The 26046-nt window shown below is 41.1% G+C and overlaps 1 protein-coding gene across 4 annotated transcripts; it reads right to left on the bottom strand.

Moving 5' to 3' along the window:
- Nucleotides 1-1033: 1033 nt before the first annotated feature.
- Nucleotides 1034-24043, bottom strand: LOC139419588 (ATP-dependent translocase ABCB1-like). 4 transcript variants are annotated; one of them, XM_071169562.1, is made up of 29 exons: nucleotides 24015-24043; nucleotides 23240-23317; nucleotides 22239-22356; nucleotides 22095-22140; nucleotides 21752-21902; nucleotides 12130-12223; nucleotides 11560-11751; nucleotides 11232-11403; nucleotides 10811-10935; nucleotides 10510-10687; nucleotides 10233-10346; nucleotides 9965-10075; nucleotides 9634-9759; nucleotides 8878-9081; nucleotides 8434-8604; nucleotides 8020-8181; nucleotides 7527-7757; nucleotides 6953-7111; nucleotides 6599-6703; nucleotides 6388-6465; nucleotides 4663-4746; nucleotides 4252-4455; nucleotides 3872-3972; nucleotides 3629-3769; nucleotides 3023-3179; nucleotides 2502-2699; nucleotides 2048-2254; nucleotides 1640-1786; nucleotides 1034-1447 (listed from the first exon to the last, which is right to left on the bottom strand). In XM_071169562.1, the coding sequence occupies exons 2-29, from the start codon at nucleotides 23289-23291 to the stop codon at nucleotides 1250-1252; spliced, it is 4026 nt and encodes a 1341-aa protein (XP_071025663.1). In that variant the 5' UTR covers nucleotides 23292-23317; nucleotides 24015-24043; the 3' UTR covers nucleotides 1034-1249. The 4 variants fall into 4 exon arrangements, with proteins under 4 accessions (XP_071025663.1, XP_071025669.1, XP_071025676.1 ...); XM_071169568.1 differs by having other exon boundaries at nucleotides 22239-22341; XM_071169575.1 differs by having other exon boundaries at nucleotides 22095-22137; nucleotides 22239-22341.
- Between the last annotated feature and the right edge of the window lie 2003 nt (nucleotides 24044-26046).

Here is a 26046-nt window from a genome sequence, read left to right as displayed (position 1 = left end):
ATTATTTCTGATTTAATTCGGGAGGTCGAAATACAATTAATGTTGCCGGCGTGCAAGATAAAATTGTTTACCTTTACACCATTTTTTGGGGAATGTAAACCAAATAAGATCATTTCCATAACACTAGACTAAAACGACGTGGTCAAATATTTCTACAATTATGCCACCTAGTGCTATTTAAACCTTATTTTACAGTTGGAAAACAAGTGGCATTTTTACCGAAGTTAGCCGTGGTTGGAGATAGGCTACATTTAGCGGCATTTGAAATAGGCCTCAATCGAATTGAAGTATTTTCAAAGTTCTACTACCCCACTAACGGGCGCCATCTTGTGTCCACCCGCCCTCTGTAGACTTCAGTAGCCTATTTAGGCTCATTTAAAATGAACGAGTTCCAAGTTTATTTGAAAATGTATTGACATATTCCCCACAATCTAATTTAGATTGTAGATTAATCATTATGTCACTTTAGAATCAGGTTAAAAATGACATGTTATGGGATGTAATGTTTTATTTGAATGCATATTTACAAACAAGTAACAGCCTTACATAGTGTACTCATTTAAATATATAGATATTCTTCAAATGCATACTTTGCCTTTTAGAGCATAGTGTCCCTGTTTAAAATCATCAAAATATCACAGTATACAATAACATACAACAGTCTTCTGAACATCAACCTCTCATATTTACAGGTATACAACCTTTCCCAAACACTGCTTTTATCCAGTCATTTAACTGTGATAATGTGTCTTTCTGTTTTTCTTATAGAAATACATACTGTACCTGTTGTCTTTAGACAATGAAAGGTGCCATGGTCAAGAACAGTTCATTCATTCGTGGCAGCTTATCAAAACATATTTGCACTGATGTCCGTGCTCCAGCATTACTGCTAAAGTGAGTAATACAGTGAGTAACCAATAGCACAGTAACCCAATAGGCTACATTTCAGTGCACCACCTACATGTGATCAAACCAATTGACACTGAGACAGTTTGTATCATGCAATTGAACATCATTTTAGCGGTCCGTTCAAAGTGAGTTATGGCTGCCATATCATTATCCATATAGATTCCTTATTCTTTATACATTTTTATAAATAACCTTCATTAAACCAGGAAGTCCCATTATGGACAGGAGACCTCTTTCTCAAGGGGGACCTGGCTAAGAAGTGCAGCTCAATAAAAAGAGCTCACAAAACAACATTCAACAGAACAGTACATACGCTGCAAAACATCAATCTGAATATGAGTTAGTGGTTGACCTGTGCGTTGACCAGGGCATAGTAAGCCCCTCCTTTAGCCATGAGGTCAGTATGTGTACCCTGCTCTGTCACCTGACCATACTGAATTACCGCTATCTGGTCTGCGTTCTGGATGGTAGACAGGCGGTGGGCGATCACGATGCAGGTGCGGCCCTGCCGGGCGGCGTCTAAAGCCTGTTGGACAATCTGGGGGAGGGAGGGATAGGGAGAGAGAGAAGGAGGGAGGAAACAGAAAGACAGAGAGGTTATTTGGGAAGGAGGGAGAGGACATACTGTGTGAAGATAAGCTTTTGTGTGTGACCAGGCCATTAAGTAATTAATGAATTAATGAATAGGTAGAAAATGAGATGGCCGGCACTCAATGTCCATGTGACTTACCTTCTCACTCTCTGTGTCCAGGGCGGAAGTGGCTTCATCCAGCAGCAGTACTTTAGGCTGCCTGACCAGTGCTCTGGCGATGGCTATCCTCTGTTTCTGACCTCCAGACATCTGGGTCCCCTTGTCCCCAACCCTGGTATTGTATTTCTGACAAAAACAACACAAATTATAGTGTTTGTCTATATTGAACACTTTTAAAATATAAATTAAAATATAAAGTCATAACAGCCCGTCTTGGGCTAGTCAATAGCTATTCTATATGAATATCTGTAGAGAAATTAGTTTAAGTTCTACTGTGACCTCACCAGTGACATTTTTTGGATCCCCTTTGAGAAGACTTCAAATATCATCCTACAGCTACAGCCTATCCTGTCTCCTCCAATCTCCCTCACTATACTGTTACTATACCTCTGGCAGGCCCATGATGAAGTCATGGATGTTGGCGTTCTTGGCTGCCTCCTCTATCTCATCCTGAGAGACCTCTCTGCTGTTGTCCCCATACTGGATGTTCTCTGAGATGCTGCAGTCGAACAGGATGGGCTCCTGGGACACCAGGCCCAGCTGAGACCTCAGCCACGACAGGTTCAGGGTCTTAGTATCCAACCCATCCACTAACTGAGACACCACAATAATACCACAGAGTTAGGTCAACCCCTTCATTAACTGAGACACCACAATAATACCACAGATTTAGGCCAACCTTCACAAATATTAAATATTAAAATGCTAAAAAGTGGCCTAACAGTTTTACTATATTTGTTGCATTCCAATTCACAGTATACTGGTTTAGCACTTTGAAATAGTTTTGAAAGCGTGCTTTATATTACATTTATGATTTGATTATTTTTGGTGTTGGTCTCACCACTTGTCCTTCAGCAGGGCTATAGAAGCGCTCCAGTAGTTGTATGGAGGTGCTTTTACCACAGCCACTCTCCCCGACCAGGGCCAGGGTCTGACCAGGCCCCACTGACACGTTCAACCCCTGGAGAACCCTCACGTTCTGACGGGTCGGGTACGCAAAGTGGATCCCTCGGAACTCAATGTCCCCGACAAAGTCCGTCTGGAAAAGACAACATTGTCCCAGACAAAACACAATGTTATATCATTGTCCCAGACAAAACACAATGTTATATCATTGTCCCAGACAAAACACAATCATTGTCCCAGACAAAACACAATGTTATATCATTGTCCCAGACAAAACACAATGTTATACCATTGTCCCAGACAAAACACAATGTTATATCATTGTCCCAGACAAAACACAATGTTATATCATTGTCCCAGACAAAACACAATGTTATATCATTGTCCCAGACAAAACACAATGTTCTCATTGTATTTATGTTTATATTGGAGTAAGACACATTATATCTCACTCACTGGCTTCTCTCCCTCCTCACTGTAAATGTCAATCTCTGGTTTCTTCTCCAACAAGCCAAGAATTCTCCCCGCAGCTGCTTTCGCTTTGGCAAAGTCAGGAGCAAAAGATGCTGATTCTCCTATGTTCATGGCAGCAAATATGATCACAGAAAACACACTGCGAAAGAAAAGGACAATGTTGTACTATCACTGCCACTATATCGGCAGACCCTGGTCATGACCCAACTCAACGAGGCTGTCTCAGGGAGATTTGGGATATGCAAAAAACACACATGTGCATTAATACACATGTGTGAAATAGGACAAATATAAGCACCCACCAAATGAATGTTATAATTATATTATTACTATAATTTTTATATTACCGTGTAGTGACAATGTGGCAGCCAAGGGTTCTAGTCAGGGTTGGGGTACATTCCATTTCAATTGCAGTCAATTCAAAACCCAATTCCAACACCACATTTTCCTCAATGAAAAGCATTGAAGACAACTGGAATTGGAATTTCAGTGTACTTCCTGAATTGACTGGAATGTAAATGGAATGTACCCCAACCCTGGTGTGAATGTATTCATTTGAGATATAACAGTACCAGAATGTATACTCACAGGAAAACATTTTCATATTCTGTGTGACAGTGAGCAATAAGCCAGGACCCAAAGCGGAAGATTGCAGCATTGACCATGTAAGGGATTGCTTGGGCAACGGCAAATGTTAGTCCGTAGATGGGAGCCTTCACCAAACCGTTCCTGATGTATTCAGTTGAAATCTAATCAGTACTTGACTGTAGGTTATAAGGTCAAACAATCCAAAAGCTGAGTCTATAACAAAGTGAATAACTGTACTCTTACTGGTATGGTCTTTCTAGACTGTCCATGAACTTGTGAAAGAAGACGTCCTCCCGTGTCAATCCAACAACTGTCTTGAAGTTTTCAACGGTCTCTGTAGATATCTACAAAAGATGAATAAAGATTTATTAACGTTTTATTTGAACACATGGTGTCACACACTGATATAGCCCACTGTCTCAAAGTGCATTGCAATTAGGGTTGCATAATAGCAGTAACCTTCCTGAAATTCCCTGGTTATCCAGATATCCTGTTTTAAGGTTTCCCCGATTTTCTGCTTATTCCCTCCTGATTCTGGAAAACCTATAACTGGGATTACTGGAAAATCTGGGAATTTTGGAAACATTTTGCAACCCCAATTGCAATAGAAAGTTGATGTTAACCTTCCCAGACTGCTCCAGGGCACCCTGGTCTTTGGAGGCGTGGCCTGCCATGGCCCTCATCTGAATGAAGTTGGCTCCAATGAGGAAGGGCACACAGGCGAGGATGAGGAGGGTGAGCTGCCAGCTGTGGATGAAGGCCACCACAATGGCGATGGTGAGAGCACAGACTGTGTTGGTGGCCAGACCCAACCTAGACCCAGTCGCCTGGTGGTGAGGAGAGAGGAAACAAGTAGGTTCCATCCATTATCAGACATTGCAACTCTAAAGAACGCAACTGTAAATACATGGAAGCATATGTACAGGTAGACATTTTTAAAGATTTGTACAGTAGAATGATTCTGAATTGACATCGACTTGATGTGATAGATTTTGATCGGTATCTCAATGTGTAAATCAGAGCATTGTGCTTACCCCTTTAACCAGAGATGCATCTGTGGCCAATCTGGTGGTTAGAACTCCCACTGCATTGTTGTTGTCATCAAACCATCCAATCTCCTGTAAGGAATGCATTTTAGCAAGGTTCTGAGGCAGAACACTGCAAAGTGGCAGTTCAGAATCGTAATTTTAGCAAGGTTCTGAGGCAGAACACTGCAAAGTGGCAGTTCGGAATCGTAATTTTAGCAAGGTTCTGAGGCAGAACACTGCAAAGTGGCAGTTCGGAATCGTAATTTTAGCAAGGTTCTGAGGCAGAACACTGCAAAGTGGCAGTTCGGAATCGTAATTTTAGCAAGGTTCTAAGGCAGAACACTGCAAAGTGGCAGTTCAGAATCGTAATTTTAGCAAGGTTCTGAGGCAGAACACTGCAAAGTGGCAGTTCGGAATCGTAATTTTAGCAAGGTTCTGAGGCAGAACACTGCAAAGTGGCAGTTCGGAATCGTAATTTTAGCAAGGTTCTGAGGCAGAACACTGCAAAGTGGCAGTTCAGAATCGTAATTTTAGCAAGGTTCTGAGGCAGAACACTGCAAAGTGGTAGTTCAGAATCGTAATTTTAGCAAGGTTCTGAGGCAGAACACTGCAAAGTGGCAGTTCAGAATCGTAATTTTAGCAAGGTTCTGAGGCAGAACACTGCAAAGTGGCAGTTCAGAATCGTAATTTTAGCAAGGTTCTGAGGCAGAACACTGCAAAGTGGCAGTTCAGAATCGTAATTTTAGCAAGGTTCTGAGGCAGAACACTGCAAAGTGGCAGTTCAGAATCGTAATTTTAGCAAGGTTCTGAGGCAGAACACTGCAAAGTGGCAGTTCAGAATCGTAATTTTAGCAAGGTTCTGAGGCAGAACACTGCAAAGTGGCAGTTCAGAATCGTAATTTTAGCAAGGTTCTGAGGCAGAACACTGCAAAGTGGCAGTTCAGAATCGTAATTTTAGCAAGGTTCTGAGGCAGAACACTGCAAAGTGGCAGTTCAGAATCGTAATTTTAGCAAGGTTCTGAGGCAGAACACTGCAAAGTGGCAGTTCAGAATCGTAATTTTAGCAAGGTTCTGAGGCAGAACACTGCAAAGTGGCAGTTCGGAATCGTAATTTTAGCAAGGTTCTGAGGCAGAACACTTGGCAGTTCGGAGTAATTTTAGCAAGGTTCTGAGGCAGAACACTGCAAAGTGGCAGTTCAGAATCGTAATTTTAGCAAGGTTCTGAGGCAGAACACTGCAAAGTGGCAGTTCAGAATCGTAATTTTAGCAAGGTTCTGAGGCAGAACACTGCAAAGTGGCAGTTCAGAATCGTAATTTTAGCAAGGTTCTGAGGCAGAACACTGCAAAGTGGCAGTTCAGAATCGTAATTTTAGCAAGGTTCTGATGCAAAGTGGCAGTTCAGCAATCAAGGTCCTGCAAAGTGTCAGTTCAGAATCGTAATTTTAGCAAGGTTCTGATGCAAAGTGGCAGTTCAGAATCGTAATTTTAGCAAGGTTCTGAAAACACTGTGGCAAATTAGCAAGGTTCTGAGGCAGAACACTGAAAGTGGCAGTTCAGTCAATTTTAGTCTTGCAAAGTGGCAGTTCAGAATTAATTTTAGCAAGGTTCTGTGGCACAATTCCTTCTGCTGGTATTATCAATACAGTAAAGTAAATTAGCAATGACAAGTCAGTCTTTTTACATTTATGTACAATTGCTGAAGTATATATTTTCCCGCACAGTTTGTCCTACCTGTCTCATCATGGCATGGAATACCTGCCTCCTCAGCCTCATGGTAAGAAGCTCTCCTGATTTTCCAAACATGTAACCCTGAAACATAGAACATACAGCAGAAATGTACCCAACCAGACATACCCACAACATATTAAATGTTTGAGATAGTGCACTGTATAGGGCATAGGTTGCCATTTTGGACACAGTTTAGATCTATAAATTAGAAAACCTTTAGGAAGTAGGTGACAAAAGCCACTCCTCCGATGAGAAGGAAGAGCAGGGAAAACATCATGGTTTTCTGTCGTTTGACTTCCGGGTCAACCTCGGAAAACACCTAGAGAAGGTCACGGGGTGGAGAGAAACCCGCCCAAAATAGATAACAACAGAAAATGAAAAGGCTGCTTTGGAAAATAAGAGCCAAAACCCACCAACCAACGACCATCAAATAAATGATGTGGAAAAATAAGACCACCTCGTTTAAATCAAACTCAATGAAGACACCTAGGACATGTGAATAGTCTCTGCAGTATTTAACAATGCTTCATATTATGAAGACAAGGAGGTGGTCTTGTGAAACACTTACTCCAATGATCTTGGCGAAGATGATGGCGACACAGGGATAAACGGCTCCCCCCACCAAGCTAGACAGGGTTCCTACCAACATGTACGGCCACTCGGGCTTGTTCAAGGCCAGGATTCTGGTGAAGGGGATGTCTGGAGCTTCATCTGGTTTCTTTTCCTTCTGTCATCAAACATTGTCATCAATGACAAAACTAAATGACCAAGGACCAACATGATGTAACAGATCTTATTTCTGAAGACAATGAACTACCACTATATACAGTAGGGTGGCAGGTTCGAATCTCCGAGCCGACTAGGTGAAAAATCTGTCGATATGCCCTTGAGCAAGGCACTTAAACCTAATTGCTTCTGTAAGTCGCTCAAGATAAGAGCTTCTGCTAAATAACTAAAATGTAAATGAATGCAACCATACATCATATACCATTCATTATATTCACCATACATTATATACCATTCATTATATACCATACATTATATAATAGGTATGATGATAGTTTAGCAATAGCACTATAACAAAGCCATGTTCCTATATAGCACATGAAGGACGTCATAAAGGATTATCTATGTAATAGTACCTTCTTGTCCTTCTTGGACTTCTTAGATTTCCTCCTGGTCGGTTTCATTTCCACACGGCCACTGCTGATTGAGTTCTTTTCAAAGCCGCCGTTTTCTATTCCTTCCTCGTTTCCCACTTCCAGCTCATCCATGTCAGATGAGTCATATAGGACATAATCCAGATCCTCATATTTAGGAGGGTTATCCTCTTCCACAGGGTCCTCTTCATCTTCCTCTGGCTTCCCTTGACTCTGAACAACAGACAAGGTGTGATAGTGGATTTGAACATGTTACACACAGAGCCTGTTTATTACTGATCATATAGAAACAGGCTTGATAAGGTATATTGCTCTGATACTGATGATATACATCTCTAAATATGACTCTGATCAACATGATTTAGACGTTGGCTGATTCTACTGTTGAGGCAGAGTTGGGGCCCTGGTGGTCAAAAGCAGTGCACTATAAAGGGAATAGGGTGCCATTTGGGATGCAGTGAGCGTGATACAGTACCTGCTGCATGACCAGAGAGTAGTAAACCCCCTTCTTGGCCATGAGTTCCCTGTGTGTTCCCTGCTCCACCACCTCTCCGTTGCTGAAGCCAGCGATCACGTCAGCTGTTCTGATGGTGGACAGGCGGTGGGCGATCACTATTGTGGTGCGGCCCGCTCTGGCCTATGGGAATGGGAGGAGACAATATTGCCATCATTTGTTCCAAATCATTTTTTTTATTACGTCTTCATTTTCGCTGAGATGGATTCCAACAGGATCTCATGGATTCACTCTGATTCTTGACGTTTGTCAACTGCTGCAAACGTGAACTTGCAAGGCTGCAGTCAAACAAATCGAGTCAGGCTATTAGGTTGCGCAAAAGCAGGTTTGAGAACAACCTTAACCATGGGTCTGGTACTCAGGGAGGGTACTGACCTTATCCAGAGCGGCCTGAACGACCGACTCACTCTGGGTGTCCAGGGCGGAGGTGGCCTCGTCCAGCAGGAGGATCTTCGGGTTTTTGACCAGGGCCCGGGCGATAGCTATCCTCTGCTTCTGTCCTCCACTGAGCTGGGCTCCCCGCTCCCCCACCATGGTGTTCAGCTTCTGTTAACGCCACATGAAATGGGATGGAGATGAAATAATCATGTTTAAATTTGTCCATTGGGATAACATCATCACTATTTGGCCATTTCCTTACACTGTATACAATTTCAAAACAAAAAAACATTTCAATTCAACACAGTCGCCATAGAAACAACAGAATATCTGCTGTCCTACTCACTTCAAATCATTTGTACACCATAGATAATTTATTGTATAACACATGTGAAACACTGAAGCCATTGTATGTACTCATTTGTCAGTATCCCCACGTACATCGGGGAGTTTGGAGATGAAGTCGTACGCGTTGGCCTCCCTCACGGCCCGTTCGATGTCCTCATCTGTGGCATCCTCTCTGCCATAGCGGATGTTTTCTGCAATGGTTGTTCCGAACAGCACAGGTTCCTGACTGACGATACCCATATTCTCCCTCAGCCACTTCACATTCAGGGTCCGGATGTCCCGACCATCCAGGGTAATCTGACAACAAACCAGGGTCATATTCATTAGGCATGCAAATGTCTCTGCTTTGCTGACAAGTACTTTCTATGCTCATACAGGAGTAATAAAGGTGGGAATGTTGTTTATTATTATTGTTGTTATTTATTTCTTATTTTGATTTATCAGGGGGTGCTGCAGCAGCCTTAGCTCCCCTACCACCCTCAGCTATACAAACAAAACCAACAGCGTTTCTGACAAATGATATATCAACATTCCACAAGAGGGCACTACAATACTATTTTACTTTTTACTGAACTGAATTCAACACTAAACCTGATAAACCAAAACTTGGGAATGAGTGTACGTGAGTGAATGTACATTACACGTGTGTGTGCATGTGAGTCTCTGTATGCACTATGGGTCAGGTGTTTGAACTTTAATGCGCTCGTGTACTGCATACCTCTCCTGAGGTTGGATCATAAAGCATGTGAGTCCTTCACTGGAGGCTGGTGGGTGGAGCTATTGGAGGACGGGCTCATCAAATGCACTTTAAACACACTTTGAATAAGCCTTGATCAGATTTGTTCATACCTCTCCTGAGTCTGGATCATAAAAGCGCTGAAGCAGCTGAATGGTGGTGCTCTTCCCACATCCACTGGCTCCAACCAGAGCTATGGTCTTCCCACGAGGCACTGTCAGATTCACTCCTTCAAGAATCTACAGCGACAGGGAACACATCCCACAACGTATTTAACATGTATTTTTACCTGTCATTTTACAATTGTACAGCTTGTCATTTTGTTTTTGCTAATCCAACTGGAAACTGAAAATTCAACTTAGCTTCTTCCTTATTGTGCATTTTTCAAATCATTTGGAGACAGGTTAGTGTCTGGATCTGGTTCGATTCAAATCCACTACTTACTTTGACATCTTTCCTGGAGGGGTAGCTGAAGTGGATGTTCTTGAATTCAATGTCTCCTTTCACACAGTCTGGTTTGTGACCTTCCTTTGAACTGCTGTCTATGGGCCGCGGCTATGACAAACAAATCAACTCATCAACCGCGGCAGTAGGACAAATGTCTAAATTCGACTTGAGTTCTTGAGATCATGTTGTTCTGAGTGAGTTAGAGTGAGTTCATACGGAGTGAGTGCTATGGTGATTTAGGGGTTAAACTGAATACTTCCGGTACCTGGTCAATGGTATTGTAGACTTCATAGGCAGCACCCCGGGCTTTGGCGATGGCTTCCAAGTTAGGCGCACCCTGGCCCAAAGAGAACGCCCCAATCATCACCGAGAAGAAGACCTAAAAATAGCAGCAACAAAGAATGTAATGAAGAAAGGAATTATATTAATATCAGACAGAGTAACAGGTGTAAAGACATTGTAGAGGCCTCTTCACAATAAAATGTAAATGCATCTATTGGAAAATAGTAAATTCCTACTTAAAATCTTCCATAAAAGCTTACTGTAATGGTTTTTCCAATGGTGTAGTTTTCAGGCTCGTCTACAGAGAGCTTGGTCCCGTACCAGAAAGCCAAGGCGTACGTCCCAAATATGACAAACTGGGTGAAGCCCATGGACACATTAGTGGTGATGGCTTTCTTTATCCCAAAGTTTTTAGCATCCTCCAAGTTTCTTTCATACCTAAAATATATAGAACACATGCCTAAATAGGGGAATGTGTCTTGATTTTGGTAAATCATATTAATAATTATGGAAAGATCCACTGTTTTATGCAACACATTAATTAGTTAGTAACTGACTAACCTTTCCACAGCTTTCTTCTGTCCATTGAAAGCCACAACTGTCCTGATAGCCACCAGTATCTCTTCAGCTACCGCCCCTGCTTTGGCATAGGCAGACAGCTCCTTACTGGTCAGGGTGGCAAGTATCTGAAATCAAATAGAAACTGTTCATGAATACGGTATCTTACAATGCTGATGTAAAAATGTCTTTATAAAAGAAATGTGATTGTGGAAAACTGAGAGGATTGGATAAGTATAAACTAGGGGTGGATTTGGGATTGGGCACGAGAGTAGTGATGCGACCACTGTTTAGTGACACATATGAAAACAATATGGCACCTTATTCCCTATATAGTCTACTACTTTCAAGTAGTGCACTATATAGGAAATAGGGTACCATTTGGGATAAAGCTTTTGTCTTTGCAGATCATTGGTAGTCTTACTTTGGACCAGACGGCAGCTGATCCTGCCAGGAGAGGACTGACGGTCAGGATGACGAGGGTTAGCTTCCAGCCGAAGATGAAACCAATGATGAACCCTGACAAGAAGGTGCAGAAGAACTGCACGAACACACAGATCTTGTCTCCAAGGCCTTCGTTGATTGTGTTGATGTCACTGTAGAAAGTAAAAGTATTACATTAATTATATTATAATAATTTACATTATTGAAACAATCTGTAGTTGCTCAATGTGATCATATATGCTAAAATATGACATTGTCTTTGATTTTAAAAAAAAATCCCGAACATTCATCCAATGTTTCAAACTCACTCTGTTAACCTGACGTTGAGAACTCCTATCTGGTGTGTATCAAACCAGGACATCTGTTGGTGGAGGATGGCATGGAAGTATTTCTCCCGGATCCGTTTGGTCTGTTTGGTGGCTGTCAACAAGAACAACATCACCTGAAAGGTCCCCAGCAGGAACACAGCACAACCGATCCCAATGAAGTAATAGGCATGTCTGGAAATTCAAATGTATGTATCACACAGTATGTTTTTAAGCAATAAGCAATGGGGGTGGAGGGGGGGGGTATATGGCCTGTTCTTATGCACGATGCAATGCAGAGTGCCTGGATACAGCCCTTAGCCGTGGTATATTGGCCATATACCACAAACCCCAGTGCCTTATTGCTTTTATAAAATGGTTACCAATGTAATTAGATAAGTAAAAAAAAAATGTTTTGTCATACCCGTGGTATACGGTCTAATATACCACGGCTGTCGGGCCAATCAGCATTCAGGGCTCAAACCACCCAGTTTATAATCAGAAATAAAAGCCACATTGTATTAATATATTGATAATGTGTGTCTGTTATCTACTGTACTTATTATCACTTGCCGAGTCATTAGAGCCTCTATATCAACTCCAGGAATTTGAATACATCCGTCAGTTGAGTTCAATATAGCGCTGATCTCCTCCACAGTGAAATTGGCTATGGAGAAATGACAATACCAGTAGTCAATGTTCACAATCTGGCGTGCCTAACATATGATATGTGTAGTATAAAACATAATCCACAAATCACCATTGTACATGGTGAAGATATGCATAAACAATGCAACCCATAATAGAAATAATCACATATGTAGCTCACCGTAATGCATGGCCACAAAGGATCCCTGCACTTTATAGCCAATACACAGATGTAAAATCTTAATTTGAGCCAGTTGGCAACAGCAGGAAAATAATCCTGCAGCAACAGGACAGATGGATTATAATGAATGGGCATTGAATGGTGCTGGATTGGATAGCGGCCGTTTGACTAGTTCCTGACCAATTCTGCTGTTTAGTGTGGTTTTTTGTGTGTGTGTTTTGTTGTTGCATATCCCCTGTGTTTGATGCTCTTTTTTGTTAGGCTACATATACATTTTACACACGTTTTACATACATGGCACTTTTTAATGATCAAAAAACTATTTACATACCGTCAGGAGTCAATTATTTGAGTACACAATGACATTTCGTAGGAAGGAAGTAGAGTTTATAATACAATATGTTCTATATTATTCTCAGAAAATAAAATGTCGTCCCACCACTCACATTGTAGGTCTGTTGCTTGGTCAAGAGTTGTTGATATCTGATACAGTTTTACATAATACATCCCATGCATCAACTGTATTTGTCCGAGCATTGTTTATCACAGCCACGGATCGCTCTATACAAACATTATCTTGAAAATATGATAACCATGTTTGTGGTGAGAGGATTGCAGGGGTAATCGAAGCACTAAGGATAACTTGTTTTGTTGCTGTTAACTCTGCATAAATGAAATGGTCATTTTCTGAACCAGCTGCAGTCATACATGGTACTTTTATACACAGTAATTACACAACAAATATATCTGTTTCTGGATTATACACATTACATTTTGGATAGATACTGGATATGTACTCAGACATCTATATATAGATAGTGTTTTCAGTAATAACTATCACTGATCATAAGCGTTTTAATCTCACCCCTCTGCTACTCTCAGTCCAGCCCACCTACAGTAAATGTATCTCCGTAAGACCATCCTCTTTTGATTTCAACGAGCCATATATCTTTCGACTGTGCTGTGATGTTTTATATGAATTTTGAACCTTTCTAATGACATAGTATCCAAAGATTGTAAGTTTTAAAGATTTAAAGAATATTTTCACTAAAATTATTATAATATTGTTGAATGATTGACTTTCCAAATCTCCCAACAGTGCAAATAGCCGAGTTAAATTATTACATTTACCTAAAATTTTCAGCCATTCCTGAAACTGAGACCAGAAACAAACTCCATTGTGCTGATCTAAACTTTTTTGTACATAATGTTTCCCCCATGGTTTGCTATGACCAAAAAGAGCTTCTGGACATCAGAACAGCAATAAATAATCTTGTATTGGATGAGGATTTCTACTTCAACCAGTTGGCGGTGCAGGACATACTTTTCACCCCGGACCAGACCCTAATCCTCTGCACTCGGAGGAGAAAGTGCAAGAGAGGCCGACGTGCGGGCACCCTGACAAAACTACAGTCGTGGCCAAAAGTTGAGAATGACACAAATATTAATTTTCACAAAGTCTGTTGCCTCAGTTTGTATGATGGCAATTTGCATATACTCCAGAATGTTATGAAGAGTGATCAGATGAATTGTAATTCATTCCAAAGTCCCTCTTTGCCATGCAAATGAACGGAATCCCCAAAAAACATTTCCACTGCATTTTCAGCCCTGCCACAAAAGGACCAGCTGACATCATGTCAGGGATTCAGTGATTCGTTAACACAGGTGTGAGTGTTGACGAGGACAAGGCTGGAGATCCCTCTGTCATGCTGATTGAGTTCAAATAACAGACGTTTCAAAAGGAGGGTGGTGCTTGGAATCATTGTTCTTCCTCGGTCAACCATGGTTACCTGCAAGGAAACATTGCCATCATCATTGCTTTGCACAAAAAAGGCTTCACAGGCAAGGATATTGCTGCCAGTAAGATTGCACCTAAATCAACCATTTATCGGATCATCAAGAATTTCAAGGAGAGCGGTTAAATTGTTGTGAAGAAGGCTTCAGGACGCCCAAGAAAGTCCAGCAAGCGCCAGGACTGTCTCCTAAAGTTGATTCAGCTGCGGGATAGGGGCACCACCAGTACAGAGCTTGCTTAAAGAATGGTACCAACACATCCTCCGAGAGCAACTTCTCCCAACCATCCAGGAACAGTTTGGTGACGAACAATACCTTTTCAAGCATGATGAAGCACCTTGCCATAAGGCAAAACTGATGACTAATTGGCTGGGGGAACAAAACATCGATATTTTGGGTCCATGGCCAGGAAACTCCCCAGACCTTAATCCCATTGAGAACTTGTGGTCAATCCTCAAGAGGCAGGTGGACAAACAAAAACCCACAAATTCTGACAAACTCCAAGCATTGATTATGCAAGAATGGGCTGCCATCAGTCAGGATGTAGCCACAAACTTAATTGACAGCATGCCAGGGCGGATTGCAGAGGTCTTGAAAAAGAAGGGTCAACACTGCAAATATTGACTCTTTGCATCAACTTCATGTAATTGTCAATAAAAGCCTTTGACACTTATGAAATGCTTGTAATTATACTTCAGTATTCCATAGTAACATCTGACAAAAATATCTAAAGACACTGAAGCAGCAAACTTTGTGAAAATTAACATTTGTGTCATTCTCAAATCTTTTGGCCACAATTGTACATAGATGAATACATAAACTGCCTCTACCCTCTGTTCAATTAGCGAACGTTCAAGAGAACAAACTGGACAAGCTCTTTTCGAGACTATCCTATCAATGGAACCTGAAGAACTGTAATATCCTATGTTTCTTAGAGTCGTGGCTGAACAAGGACACGGATAATATACATCTAGCTCAGGTAAGATCAAGGGGGGAGGTGAGTGTCTCTGTTAACAACAGCTGGTGAGTGATATTAAGGAAGTCTCAAGGTTCTGCTCACCTGAGTAAGAATACCTCGTGATAAGCTGTAGACTATACTATTTACCAAGATAGCTGTGGATTTAACACCACAAGCCTAGAAGACGATGTGTGCCCTCAGACATGGAGGGAGGCAAAGGTAATTCCGCTACCCAAGAATAGAAGAGCACCCTTTAATGGTTAAAACACCTGACAAGTCAGCCTGTTACAAGTGCTTAGCAAACTTTTGGAGAGAAAAAAATAGTTTGATCAAAAACAAAGTTATTTTACAGAGTTAACAACAGACTTTCAGCATGCTTATAGGGATGGGCACTCAACATGCTCAGCACTGACAAATGGCTGATGATTGGATGAAAGAAATGAATAGTAAGAAGATGGTGGGAGGTGTTTTGTTAGACTTCAGAGCAGCTTTTGATGTAGTGATCCTAACCTATTGCCGAGGATTTTCATCCGCTGCCTTATTATGGATTGAGAGTTACCTATCTAATAGAACACAGAGGGTTTTCGTTAATGGAAGCCTCTCTCATGCAAATTCCGTTGAGTGTGATGTACCGCAGGGCAGCCGGCTAGGGCCACTATTGTTTTCTGTTTTTACAAATGACCTTCCACTGAACTTGAATAAAACCTGTTTGTCTATGTACGCAGACAAAATCAACAGCATACACGTCTTCTGCAACAGTAACATAAATAACTGACACCCTTAATATAGAGCTCCAGTCAGTTTTAGAATGGGTAACTAGCAATAGTCTGGTGATAAATATCTCAAAACAAAAAGCATTATTTATTTAACAAATCAATCAGTCAACGTTAAACCTTGATTAGATCTATTACTGAATAATGTGGCTATTGAGCAAGTTGATGAGACTAAATGTGAAAATTAGCGATGTAACCCTAGGTAGTAAGCTGTCATGGTCAAAACATATAGACTCAATGGTTGCTAAAATGGGAAGAGATCTGTCCATGATAGGGCATTGCTCTGCCTTCTTGATATCTCAGTCAACCAGACAGGTCCTACAGGCCCTAGTTTTGTCGCTTCTGGACTACTGTGGTCATGTGCAGCAAAGAAGGACATAGGTAAATTGCAGTTGGTCCAGAACAAAGGAGCACATATCGCACTTAGATGTACAGTACATGGAGGGTAAGTGTCAGTAACATGCATATCAGTCTCTCCTGGCTCAAAGTTGAGGAAAGATTGACTGAACCTCTATTGGTCTTTGTGCAAGGTATTGATGTGTTGAAGATACCGAACTGTTTGTTCAAGCAGTTGGAACACAGTTCGGACACTCATCGGTACAGCACAAGACATGAACCAGAGGTTTCTTCACAGTCCCCAGGTCCAGAACAGAGGCTGGGAAACGTACAGTATTAAATAGAGCTGTGACTACATGGAACTCTATCACTCCAGGTAACTCAAGCAATAAAATCAGTTTAAAAATCAGGTAAAAGAACACCTTGCTGCACAGCCATTTTATATATTTTGTATTGTAATGCTAATTGCACTGTTTAGATCTAGATATTGTGTGTATGTACTGATACGTAGGCTATGTGTGATGTTTCAAATGTATGCATTTCAGTGCTTAACTAATAATGTGCTGTACTATGTATGATGTTAGTATGTTTCATGTGGACCCCAGGAAGAGTAGCTGATGCTTCTGCAGCGGCTAATGGAGATCCTAATAAATGTCAAATACCAAAACGATGCTGGCACTAAGACCGCACTCAACAAGCTGTATAGGACCATAAGCAAACAAGAAAATGCTCACCCAGAGGCAGCGCTCCTAGTGGATGGTGATTTTAATGCTGGAAAACTGAAATCCTACCAGCATGTCACCTGTGCAACTAGAGGTGAAAAAAACTCTAAATCACCTTTACTCTACAAAGAGAGATACATACAAAGCTCTCCCTTTCCCTCCATTTCTGCAAATATGACCATAACGCTATCCTTCTATGTTCGCTTCGAGGAAAGCAACACTGAACCATGTATGAGAGCACCGCCTGTTCTGGATGACTGTGTGATCACACTCTCCGTAGCCAGTCTGAGTAAGACCTGAAGGGCTCTTTTGCTCTCAAAAAAGCCTGAATTCATCGGGGCATGGACTCTACAAGGTGTCGACAGCGTTCCACAGGGATGCTGGCCCATGTTGACTCCAATGCTTCCCACAGTTGTGTCAAATTGGCTGGATGTCATTTGGGTGGTGGGCCAATCTTGATACACATGGGATACCAGCAGCGTTTCAGTTCTTGACACAAACCGGTGTGCCTGACACCTACTACCATACCCTGTTCAAAGGCACTTAAATATCTTGTCTTGCCCACTGACTGCTCCCCGAGAGACAATGACATCGATTAAGGCAGCCCCCCGCACCTCTGATTCAGAAGGGTTGGGTTAAATGCAGAAGACAACAGTTGTGCAACTGACTAGAGATCCCCTTTCCCTTTCCTTGGCTGAGATGGGAGAAGCTGCCAGAAGGACAACAGTCTCTACAGCACTTCACCAATCTAGGCTTTATGGGAAAGTGGCCAGATGGAAGCCACTCCTGAGAAAAAAGAACATGACAGTTGGAGTTTGCAAAAAAAATGCACGTGAAAGACTGAGATCATAAGAGAAAAACATGCACAGCTCATCACCTATTTAACACCATCCCTACCGTGAAGCTTTTAAGTGGCAGGGACTGTGAGACTGGATAGAGGGAACAATAAATAGAGCCAAATCCTTGTTGTGAACATGCTTCAGAGTGTAAATTATCTTAGACTGGGGCGAAGATATTTTTGGGGTTGTACTTTTTACCCCAATTTTGTGATATCCAATTGGTAGTTACAGTGTAACTCGTTGCAACTCCCGTATGGACTCGGGAGAGGCGAAGGTCAAGAGCCATGCATCCTTCAAAATACAACCCTGCCAAGCCGCACTGCTTCCTGACCCACTGCTTCCTTAACCCGGAAGCCAGCCGCACCAATGTGTCAGAGGAAACACCGTACAATTAGCGACACGAGTCAGCGTGCATGCGCCCGGCCCGCCACAAGGAGTCACTAGAGCACAATGGGACAAGGACATCCTGGCTGGCCGGCCAAACCCTCTCCTAACCCGGACAACGCTGGGCCAATTGTGCGCCACCTCATGGGTCTCCCGGTATCGAACCCGGTTCTGTAGTGATGCATCTATCACGGCAATGCAGTGCCTTAGACCGCTGTGTCACTCGGGGGGCTGGGGCAAAGATTTACATTCCAAAAGGACAATGACTGCTGACAGAACCAGGAAGTGCTGGAGTCAGTCAACATTCTCAGTGGGGAGGGGTGAAGTACAGTGCCTTGCGAAAGTATTCGGCCCCCTTGAACTTTGCGACCTTTTGCCACATTTCAGGCTTCAAACATAAAGGTATAAAACTGTATTTTTTGTGAAGAATCAACAACAAGTGGGACACAATCATGAAGTGGAACGACATTTATTGGATATTTCAAACTTTTTTAACAAATCAAAAACTGAAATTGGGCGTGCAAAATTATTCAGCCCCTTTACTTTCAGTGCAGCAAACTCTCTCCAGAAGTTCAGTGAGGATCTCTGAATGATCCAATGTTGACCTAAATGACTGATGATGATAAATACAATCCACCTGTGTGTAATCAAGTCTCCGTATAAATGCACCTGCACTGTGATAGTCTCAGAGGTCCGTTAAAAGCGCAGAGAGCATCATGAAGAACAAGGAACACACCAGGCACACCAGGCTGAGATACTGTTGTGAAGAAGTTTAAAGCCGGATTTGGATACAAAAAGATTTCCCAAGCTTTAAACATCCCAAGGAGCACTGTGCAAGCGATAATATTGAAATGGAAGGAGTATCAGACCACTGCAAATCTACCAAGACCTGGCCGTCCCTCTAAACTTTCAGCTCATACAAGGAGAAGACTGATCAGAGATGCAGCCAAGAGGCCCATGATCACTCTGGATGAACTGCAGAGATCTACAGCTGAGGTGGGAGACTCTGTCCATAGGACAACAATCAGTCGTATATTGCACACATCTGGCCTTTATGGAAGAGTGGCAAGAAGAAAGCCATTTCTTAAAGATATCCATAAAAAGTGTTGTTTAAAGTTTGCCACAAGCCACCTGGGAGACACACCAAACATGTGGAAGAAGGTGCTCTGGTCAGATGAAACCAAAATTGAACTTTTTGGCAACAATGTGTAACGGATGTGAAACGGCTAACTTAGTTAGCGGTGTGCGCTAAATAGCGTTTCAATCAGTGACGTCACTTGCTCTGAGACCTTGAAGTAGTTGTTCCCCTTGCTCTGCAGAAGGTCCCTGGTTCGCGCCCGGGAATGGGCGAGGGGACGGTATAAATTTATACTGTTACAAATGCAAAACGTTATGTTTGGCGTAAAAGCAACACAGCTGAATACACCATCCCCACTGCCAAACATGGTGGTGGCAGCATCATGGTTTGGGCCTGCTTTTCTTCAGCAGGGACAGGGAAGATGGTTAAAATTGATGGGAAGATGGATGGAGCCAAATACAGGGCCATTCTGGAAGAAAACCTGATGGAGTCTGCAAAAGACCTGAGACTGGGACGGAGATTTGTCTTCCAACAAGACAATGATCCAAAACATAAAGCAAAATCTACAATGGAATGGTTCAAAAATAAACATATCCAGGTGTTAGAATGGCCAAGTCAAAGTCCAGACCTGAATCCAATCGAGAATCTGTGGAAAGAACTGAAAACTGCTGTTCACAAATGCTCTCCATCCAACCTCACTGAGATCGAGCTGTTTTGCAAGGAGGAATGGGAAAAAATGTCAGTCTCTCGATGTGCAAAACTGATAGAGACATACCCCAAGCGACTTACAGCTGTAATCGCAGCAAAAGGTGGCGCTACAAAGTATTAACTTAAGGGGGCTGAATAATTTTGCACGCCCAATTTTTCAGTTTTTGATTTGTTAAAAAAGTTTGAAATATCCAATAAATGTCGTTCCACTTCATGATTGTGTCCCACTTGTTGTTGATTCTTCACAAAAAAATACAGTTTTATATCTTTATGTTTGAAGCCTGAAATGTGGCAAAAGGTCGCAAAGTTCAAGGGGGCCGAATACTTTCGCAAGGCACTGTATATACAGTAAACATTCACAAGCAGGGGGGACAGGGTGAAGTATATACACTAAACATTCACGAAGTGGGATACTCTGGCAGTGGGGACAGGGTGAAGTATATACACTAAACATTCACGAAGTGGGATACTCTGGCAGTGGGGACAGGGTGAAGTATAAACAGTAAACATTCTCTGCGTTGTTGGGAAGGACCCGCTCTATTTTTGGCTGGCGTTATGGCAGGGCTAGTGTCAAACTCACTTTCATTTGCAATTTCGACCTCTTAAAACCAGCGCTCTGCTATTGTTAAACTATTGCACAAGGATTGGTCATTTCCCTGTCTTGTTCCAGCTTGCTTGCGCTCAGATGGGAGGAAATATTTGAGGTGCGTCCTTAAAAACATGATCAAAGTGCTAATTTCAGGGAGTGCTGGCAGGGATATTTAATACCAAACAGAAGATGGTTTTACCGATTTATACAGCGGATATCCAGCTGTGACTCACATTGCCCATATGAACATGGAACAAGAGTAATGGGCTTTTGGTGCCTGTATAGGCCTTCATAGTATTTAAAAACATAAAACACTATATTCCCCCCCCCCCCCCATTTCATTTTATTTGATTAAAAACCAAGCATAGCCTCCGATTCTGTCAATGAAGGCTGTTTTCTTTTTGTCCTGTCCAATGCAATCAAGTAGGCTAGTCAAGATTGTAAAAAGGGTTGGAAACAAATCTTAATCACCAAAGCTTTATTAAAAGATCATGTTTGAGAGGAGTAATTATGGAGCCTGTAACTGTATTTAGACATAGCCTATTTAATACAAGTGGTTTTGTTTCAAATGTGATTAGCTCTCTTTTTAGACCTTAGCTTATTGACAACTATTGGCATGTCCAAGCTCAGCCATAATGCAATTTACAGTAGGCCTAGCCCCTATATCAGTGTGAATGCTATGTATTTATGTCCACATTGAAACCATGCAATTACTTAGAACAATGAAGACTGGAAACAGGTTCAAGTTGACCTATTTAGCAAAGAGAGGATAGGTCTACATTGTGTTATTTAATTTCTGTAAGCTGTTTAAACTATAATGGACTAACTTTGGAATTGGAGTTAATTCCAAGGTGATACATAAAAGACCATAAATACACAACTTGAATAAACCATATATTTAGCCATTGAGCACTTTCTGAATGGCCAGTGAGGGGCCAAGCCTGACACACCCACAACTAGTTTAATCGTGAAAACTATGCCCTTTCTCGCCACCGTCAGCACTGCGCCAATCATTTTTGGTTCTGAAAATAGACAAATATTTTCTGACAAACCCCCAACCTAAAGCCCTACCGCCAGCATTTAGATTTACCATTGCATTAGGTTTGTTAAAATAGAGCCCTTGTCCTGCGACAGAGTGATCAAATTAAGATTCTACATCTGTACCTTGTCAAACAGAATATGTACCTGTAAAGTTGAGCTGCTGTCCACTTTGTACAAAGCTGTCGGTCATCTGTCCAAACACAACACACATAAGGGGCAGGGCTATCCCGTGGAGGGCAGCACATAGCAGGCCGATTATCATCAGGAGCACCTCACAACCAGTAGCGTAGCGGAACTGCATCCACAACACACATAAAACCACAGTCAAATGCAGCAGACATTGGAATGACTGGAGAATATGAATCTTGATCACTTGTAACAAATTATCCCATTTTGACATATACTACATGTACTACAGTGTATGTGCAGATTGCCAAAATATTATTGTGTATTTCCTACTATTTCTGAAACCAAAATCAGGACATACCAACTGGAAAAATCCCACTGCTTTGGCTGGTTCTTTTTTCTTCCTTCTTGAAAATGAAACATAGATTCATGAGCAAACCAAAATATATTTAACAGTAATAGCACACTGTAATAGGAGTTAAGTAGGAATGGCAATGTTGCTTACCCGAGGCCCTTCTTTGGCTTGCGCTCCGTGTCAACGGTTGGCTGCCCCTCTGTCATCCGCTCCTGAGGCTTCTTATCCTCATGGAAGGCCAGGTTGGGGTAGCCTTTTGCAAATACCTCTGAATCAATTACCAATGATCAATTAAACATAGACATCATTTAGAAGACACTCTTTGTCCAGCGCGATTTAAAGGGAGGTTAATTGCCATGCTAAAGGACACATTTATCACCTAGTCAGCTTGGGGATTCAAACCAACGACCTTTCATTTACTAGTCCATTGCTCTTAACCACTAGGCTACCTGGCATCCAATGATACTGCCTGGTCTCATTGATTAGACATAACATAGTACATGTACATTCGGGACACTCAAATTAGTATGTTAGCTAATCCTTCCCCTAACACTAAATGTAATCCTTTTAGTTAACCCTTCCCCTAACCATTATCCTTTTAGCTAACCCTTCCCCTAACCATAACCCCTTTAGTTACCCTTCCTATAACCATAACTCTAACCTTAACCCTTTAACCTCATTTCAAACTTAACCCTAACCTTAACCCTAACCCCTAAACCTTACCCCTAGCCTAGCTAACGCTAGCAAGCTAGCTAAAGTTAGCCACCTAGCTACCTAGCTAGAATTCGTAACATATCATACTTTTAGCAAATTCGGGAACATATTGATATTTTTCTAATTCGCAACATATAATACAAATTGTAATTCCTAACATGTCATACAAAATGGGTGATGGACATCCACAAAGTAATACATACCATACAAAACTTAACATATCATACTAAATTGATTTTAGAATTTACATAGAGAATAATATGAAGTGCTCTGAAACCAGGTTGAACGACACCTCTCACTTTGGTGTACTGACTGTACAGAATTATTTAATTTCACTTACTGATTATATCAGTCAACCACAACTCCTTCTACTCTACTCTTAACTTGGAATTCTATGCCAATAAATACGACCTTAAATGATGTGAGACAGACAATACCCTCAGGGATGGTTGGTAGAGAGTCTGGCATGTCCCCATCCTCTCTCCCCATGGTGAATGAACTCTGACGCTACGTTCCTGCAATTCAGAGAAAGCGATTTTAAACTGTAATTTCAATATAGTAAATATGAGGATATTTGCGGACCCTAAATAAACGAGTTAATGTACATTTTGAAAAGTGAATAATGATTTCTGTACTAAACAATCTGAATGCTATGCTAGGGCGAATTGAGGTTTGCCTTCATGTATGTATGCATGTTGTAGTACATGTTTTTAAGCTGCTTTGAACTAGACAAACTTGATTTACATACAAGTTAACTTGTGTAACGTCTATAAACTGTGATGTCATTTAGCAAATAATTACAGTAATGTATTTTAATGGAGGGTTCTTTCCAGAACCGGGAGGCCAGGGAGCCAGGGAGGCTGTACAAGGGTAATGCTCATCAACACTTGCTTTTCTTACAGCATCTCAAATTATTTTATATTTTCAATATTCATTATGGGAGCATTAAATTGCAAATATTGGCAAATGTAGTATTATAGTAATAATATCTTTACATTTCTAATACCGTGTTAAGCTACATATCAAAAAGTGCATATTGGCTTTTATATCTTGTGGAACTAAGTTCAACATTTAAAATGAATGAATCACAATAAGAGGGGTTTTTGTCAACAACAACAACAAAATTAAAGCTATGTAATATTTTTTTTTAAAGCATGTTGTACCAAATATTGTAGTCTACAAACATAATGTGTACAGATGTGGGCTACTTACCTTCAGAGAATCCAGTATGAGGCTTTTAGACAATCCACAACCTATTCTCTCAACATAATACCACCCTTACTAATTGTCAGGTGAATGTAATCATTCTTTTGGGAGCTGGGAGATTTTATATCGCTATGCAGGACAGCATCATCATCAGGTGTCAGGTGTCAGGTTACCTCAAGTTCAGGATCCTATTGACATTCCACACGGCTGGGGGAGGTGCTTCATGACACATTATACAATTCATCAATAATGACACTTCATGTCACTGATGCCATATTTCATAGACAGGAAATTTGATAATGATTTATTCTGCCTTCGAATTATGTGATAAGTGTATGAACTTATGAATTGAAGTTCTTCTGACAGGTGCACTGTCACACCTCAAAGTCATGTGGTTGGCATCATAGTTCTGCTTCTGTGGGTGTGACAAGCAACTTTCATAACCTTTGAAATGCATCCAAGTGCTAATCTGAAATTGTCCTCAACTAGGATCCTGAAATCTCAAAGGAAAAGAGAGACACATCGTCATTGTAAGTTATTTATTTCATTAATGAATATTCAGCATACACATTTGTACCATTGTTCTAATGGCATGATGCATTCATTCAAATTATATTTGCCATGGCCTGCCAAGTGAATATTAGGGTAATCAACAACCTGTTTGAATATTCCACTTATTTTTTAACCTTTATTTAATTAGGCAAGTCAGTTAAGAACAAATTCTTATTTTCAATGATTGCCTAGGAACAGTGGGTTTATCTGCCTTGTTCAGGGGTAGAACAACAGATTTTTAGCTTGTCAGCTCGGGATTTGATCTAGCAACCTTTTGGTTACAAGTTCAACACTCTAACCACTAGGCTAACTGCCACCCCACCATGTTAAAATATTAGGATGATCAATAACATGTCTTAATATTAGGCTAATCATACCAATGTCCGAATATCATGAGGATCAATACAATGTTTGAATATTAGGATGATCATGTTTGGCCCCACTATGGTTCTTCTTCAGGACTATGGTTGCCCAAAACACTGGCCCCTCAAAGCCAATGGTAATGTCGTACTTCATACATTCATCCCATCACATATCAGTAAAAGTGGAATAAATATAATCCTTATAAGTGGAATAAGACCACTCTTACCAGCAGATAGTCTCCCATCAGACAATGATGTTTTTCATTTTCAGAATAAAACGTATGATTAAATTAGATGCCAACCTAAGAATCTTGTTTCTTGTTATTTTATGTCCAGAATAATATCTGGACCAAGACTTTAATTTGAATGAGCATTTAAATGTTTAATTGTATTAATATTAATAATCTCGACCCAGTGATCAAGTCAGATTAATCAACCTGACATTGATCTGATTTTCCTTACTGATTTTTTCCTCTACTTAATTGCGCATCTCATGAAAATGTCATTACTTTCATGACATGTTAGTGATCGTGCTACTTAAGATAAACGAACTCTCCTAACACCATGTTGTTGAGGAACTACAGTATGATCTGGTTTCGGCACTAAGATATACCTGATATGTGCGTGTGTGTGCACAACAGTGTGCGTGTGTTTGAATAATGCACAGGTCATGGCGAGAATGCAGAAGATGCTATCTGCAATGCATGAGATGCTATCTAGAAAAAACAGGTTTGTCTGAGTATTTGGAGAACTGTATTGTTCAACATGTATGAACTCTGAACACACTGGCTTGTACAACCATTCATTCCAGATAGATTGAATTACGTAAACTACTACCATACTGTTTAATCTAGAAAAAGGGTTCAGGCCAACTATGTTCTCAACAACTGTTGGTCCCACTCTAGACAAAATGTAACTGTTAAGGCTTAATTGAAGCCCATGGACAGTAGATGCTGTGTTCATATTGCATTCAAATGCAACATTTGGAAAAGCATAAGAAGTAAAGACCTTTTTATATCACAATGAACGTTTGCATATCAATTGTTTGTGAATCAGTATAGCTTAAAATATGAACATACTGTAAGACTGTGAGAGTCAATACTAGCCTACACATGTGTAGGGCT

This window comes from Oncorhynchus clarkii, chromosome 2 (assembly GCF_045791955.1).
Source record: "Oncorhynchus clarkii lewisi isolate Uvic-CL-2024 chromosome 2, UVic_Ocla_1.0, whole genome shotgun sequence".
Lineage (NCBI taxonomy): Eukaryota > Metazoa > Chordata > Actinopteri > Salmoniformes > Salmonidae > Oncorhynchus > Oncorhynchus clarkii.
Note: the sequence above shows the minus strand (reverse complement) of the source record. Positions and strands in the feature narration are given on the sequence as shown.

Coding starts and splice junctions, on each gene's coding strand:
- LOC139419588 (XM_071169562.1), bottom strand. CDS start 23,291: ATGGGGAGAGAGGATGGGGACATGCCAGACTCTCTACCAACCATCCCT. Junction 6,704..6,952: donor TCTTCGCCAAGATCATTGGA/GTAAGTGTTTCA, acceptor GACCTTCTCTAG/GTGTTTTCCGAGGTTGACCC. Junction 1,448..1,639: donor TGGACACAGAGAGTGAGAAG/GTAAGTCACATG, acceptor TCCCTCCCCCAG/ATTGTCCAACAGGCTTTAGA.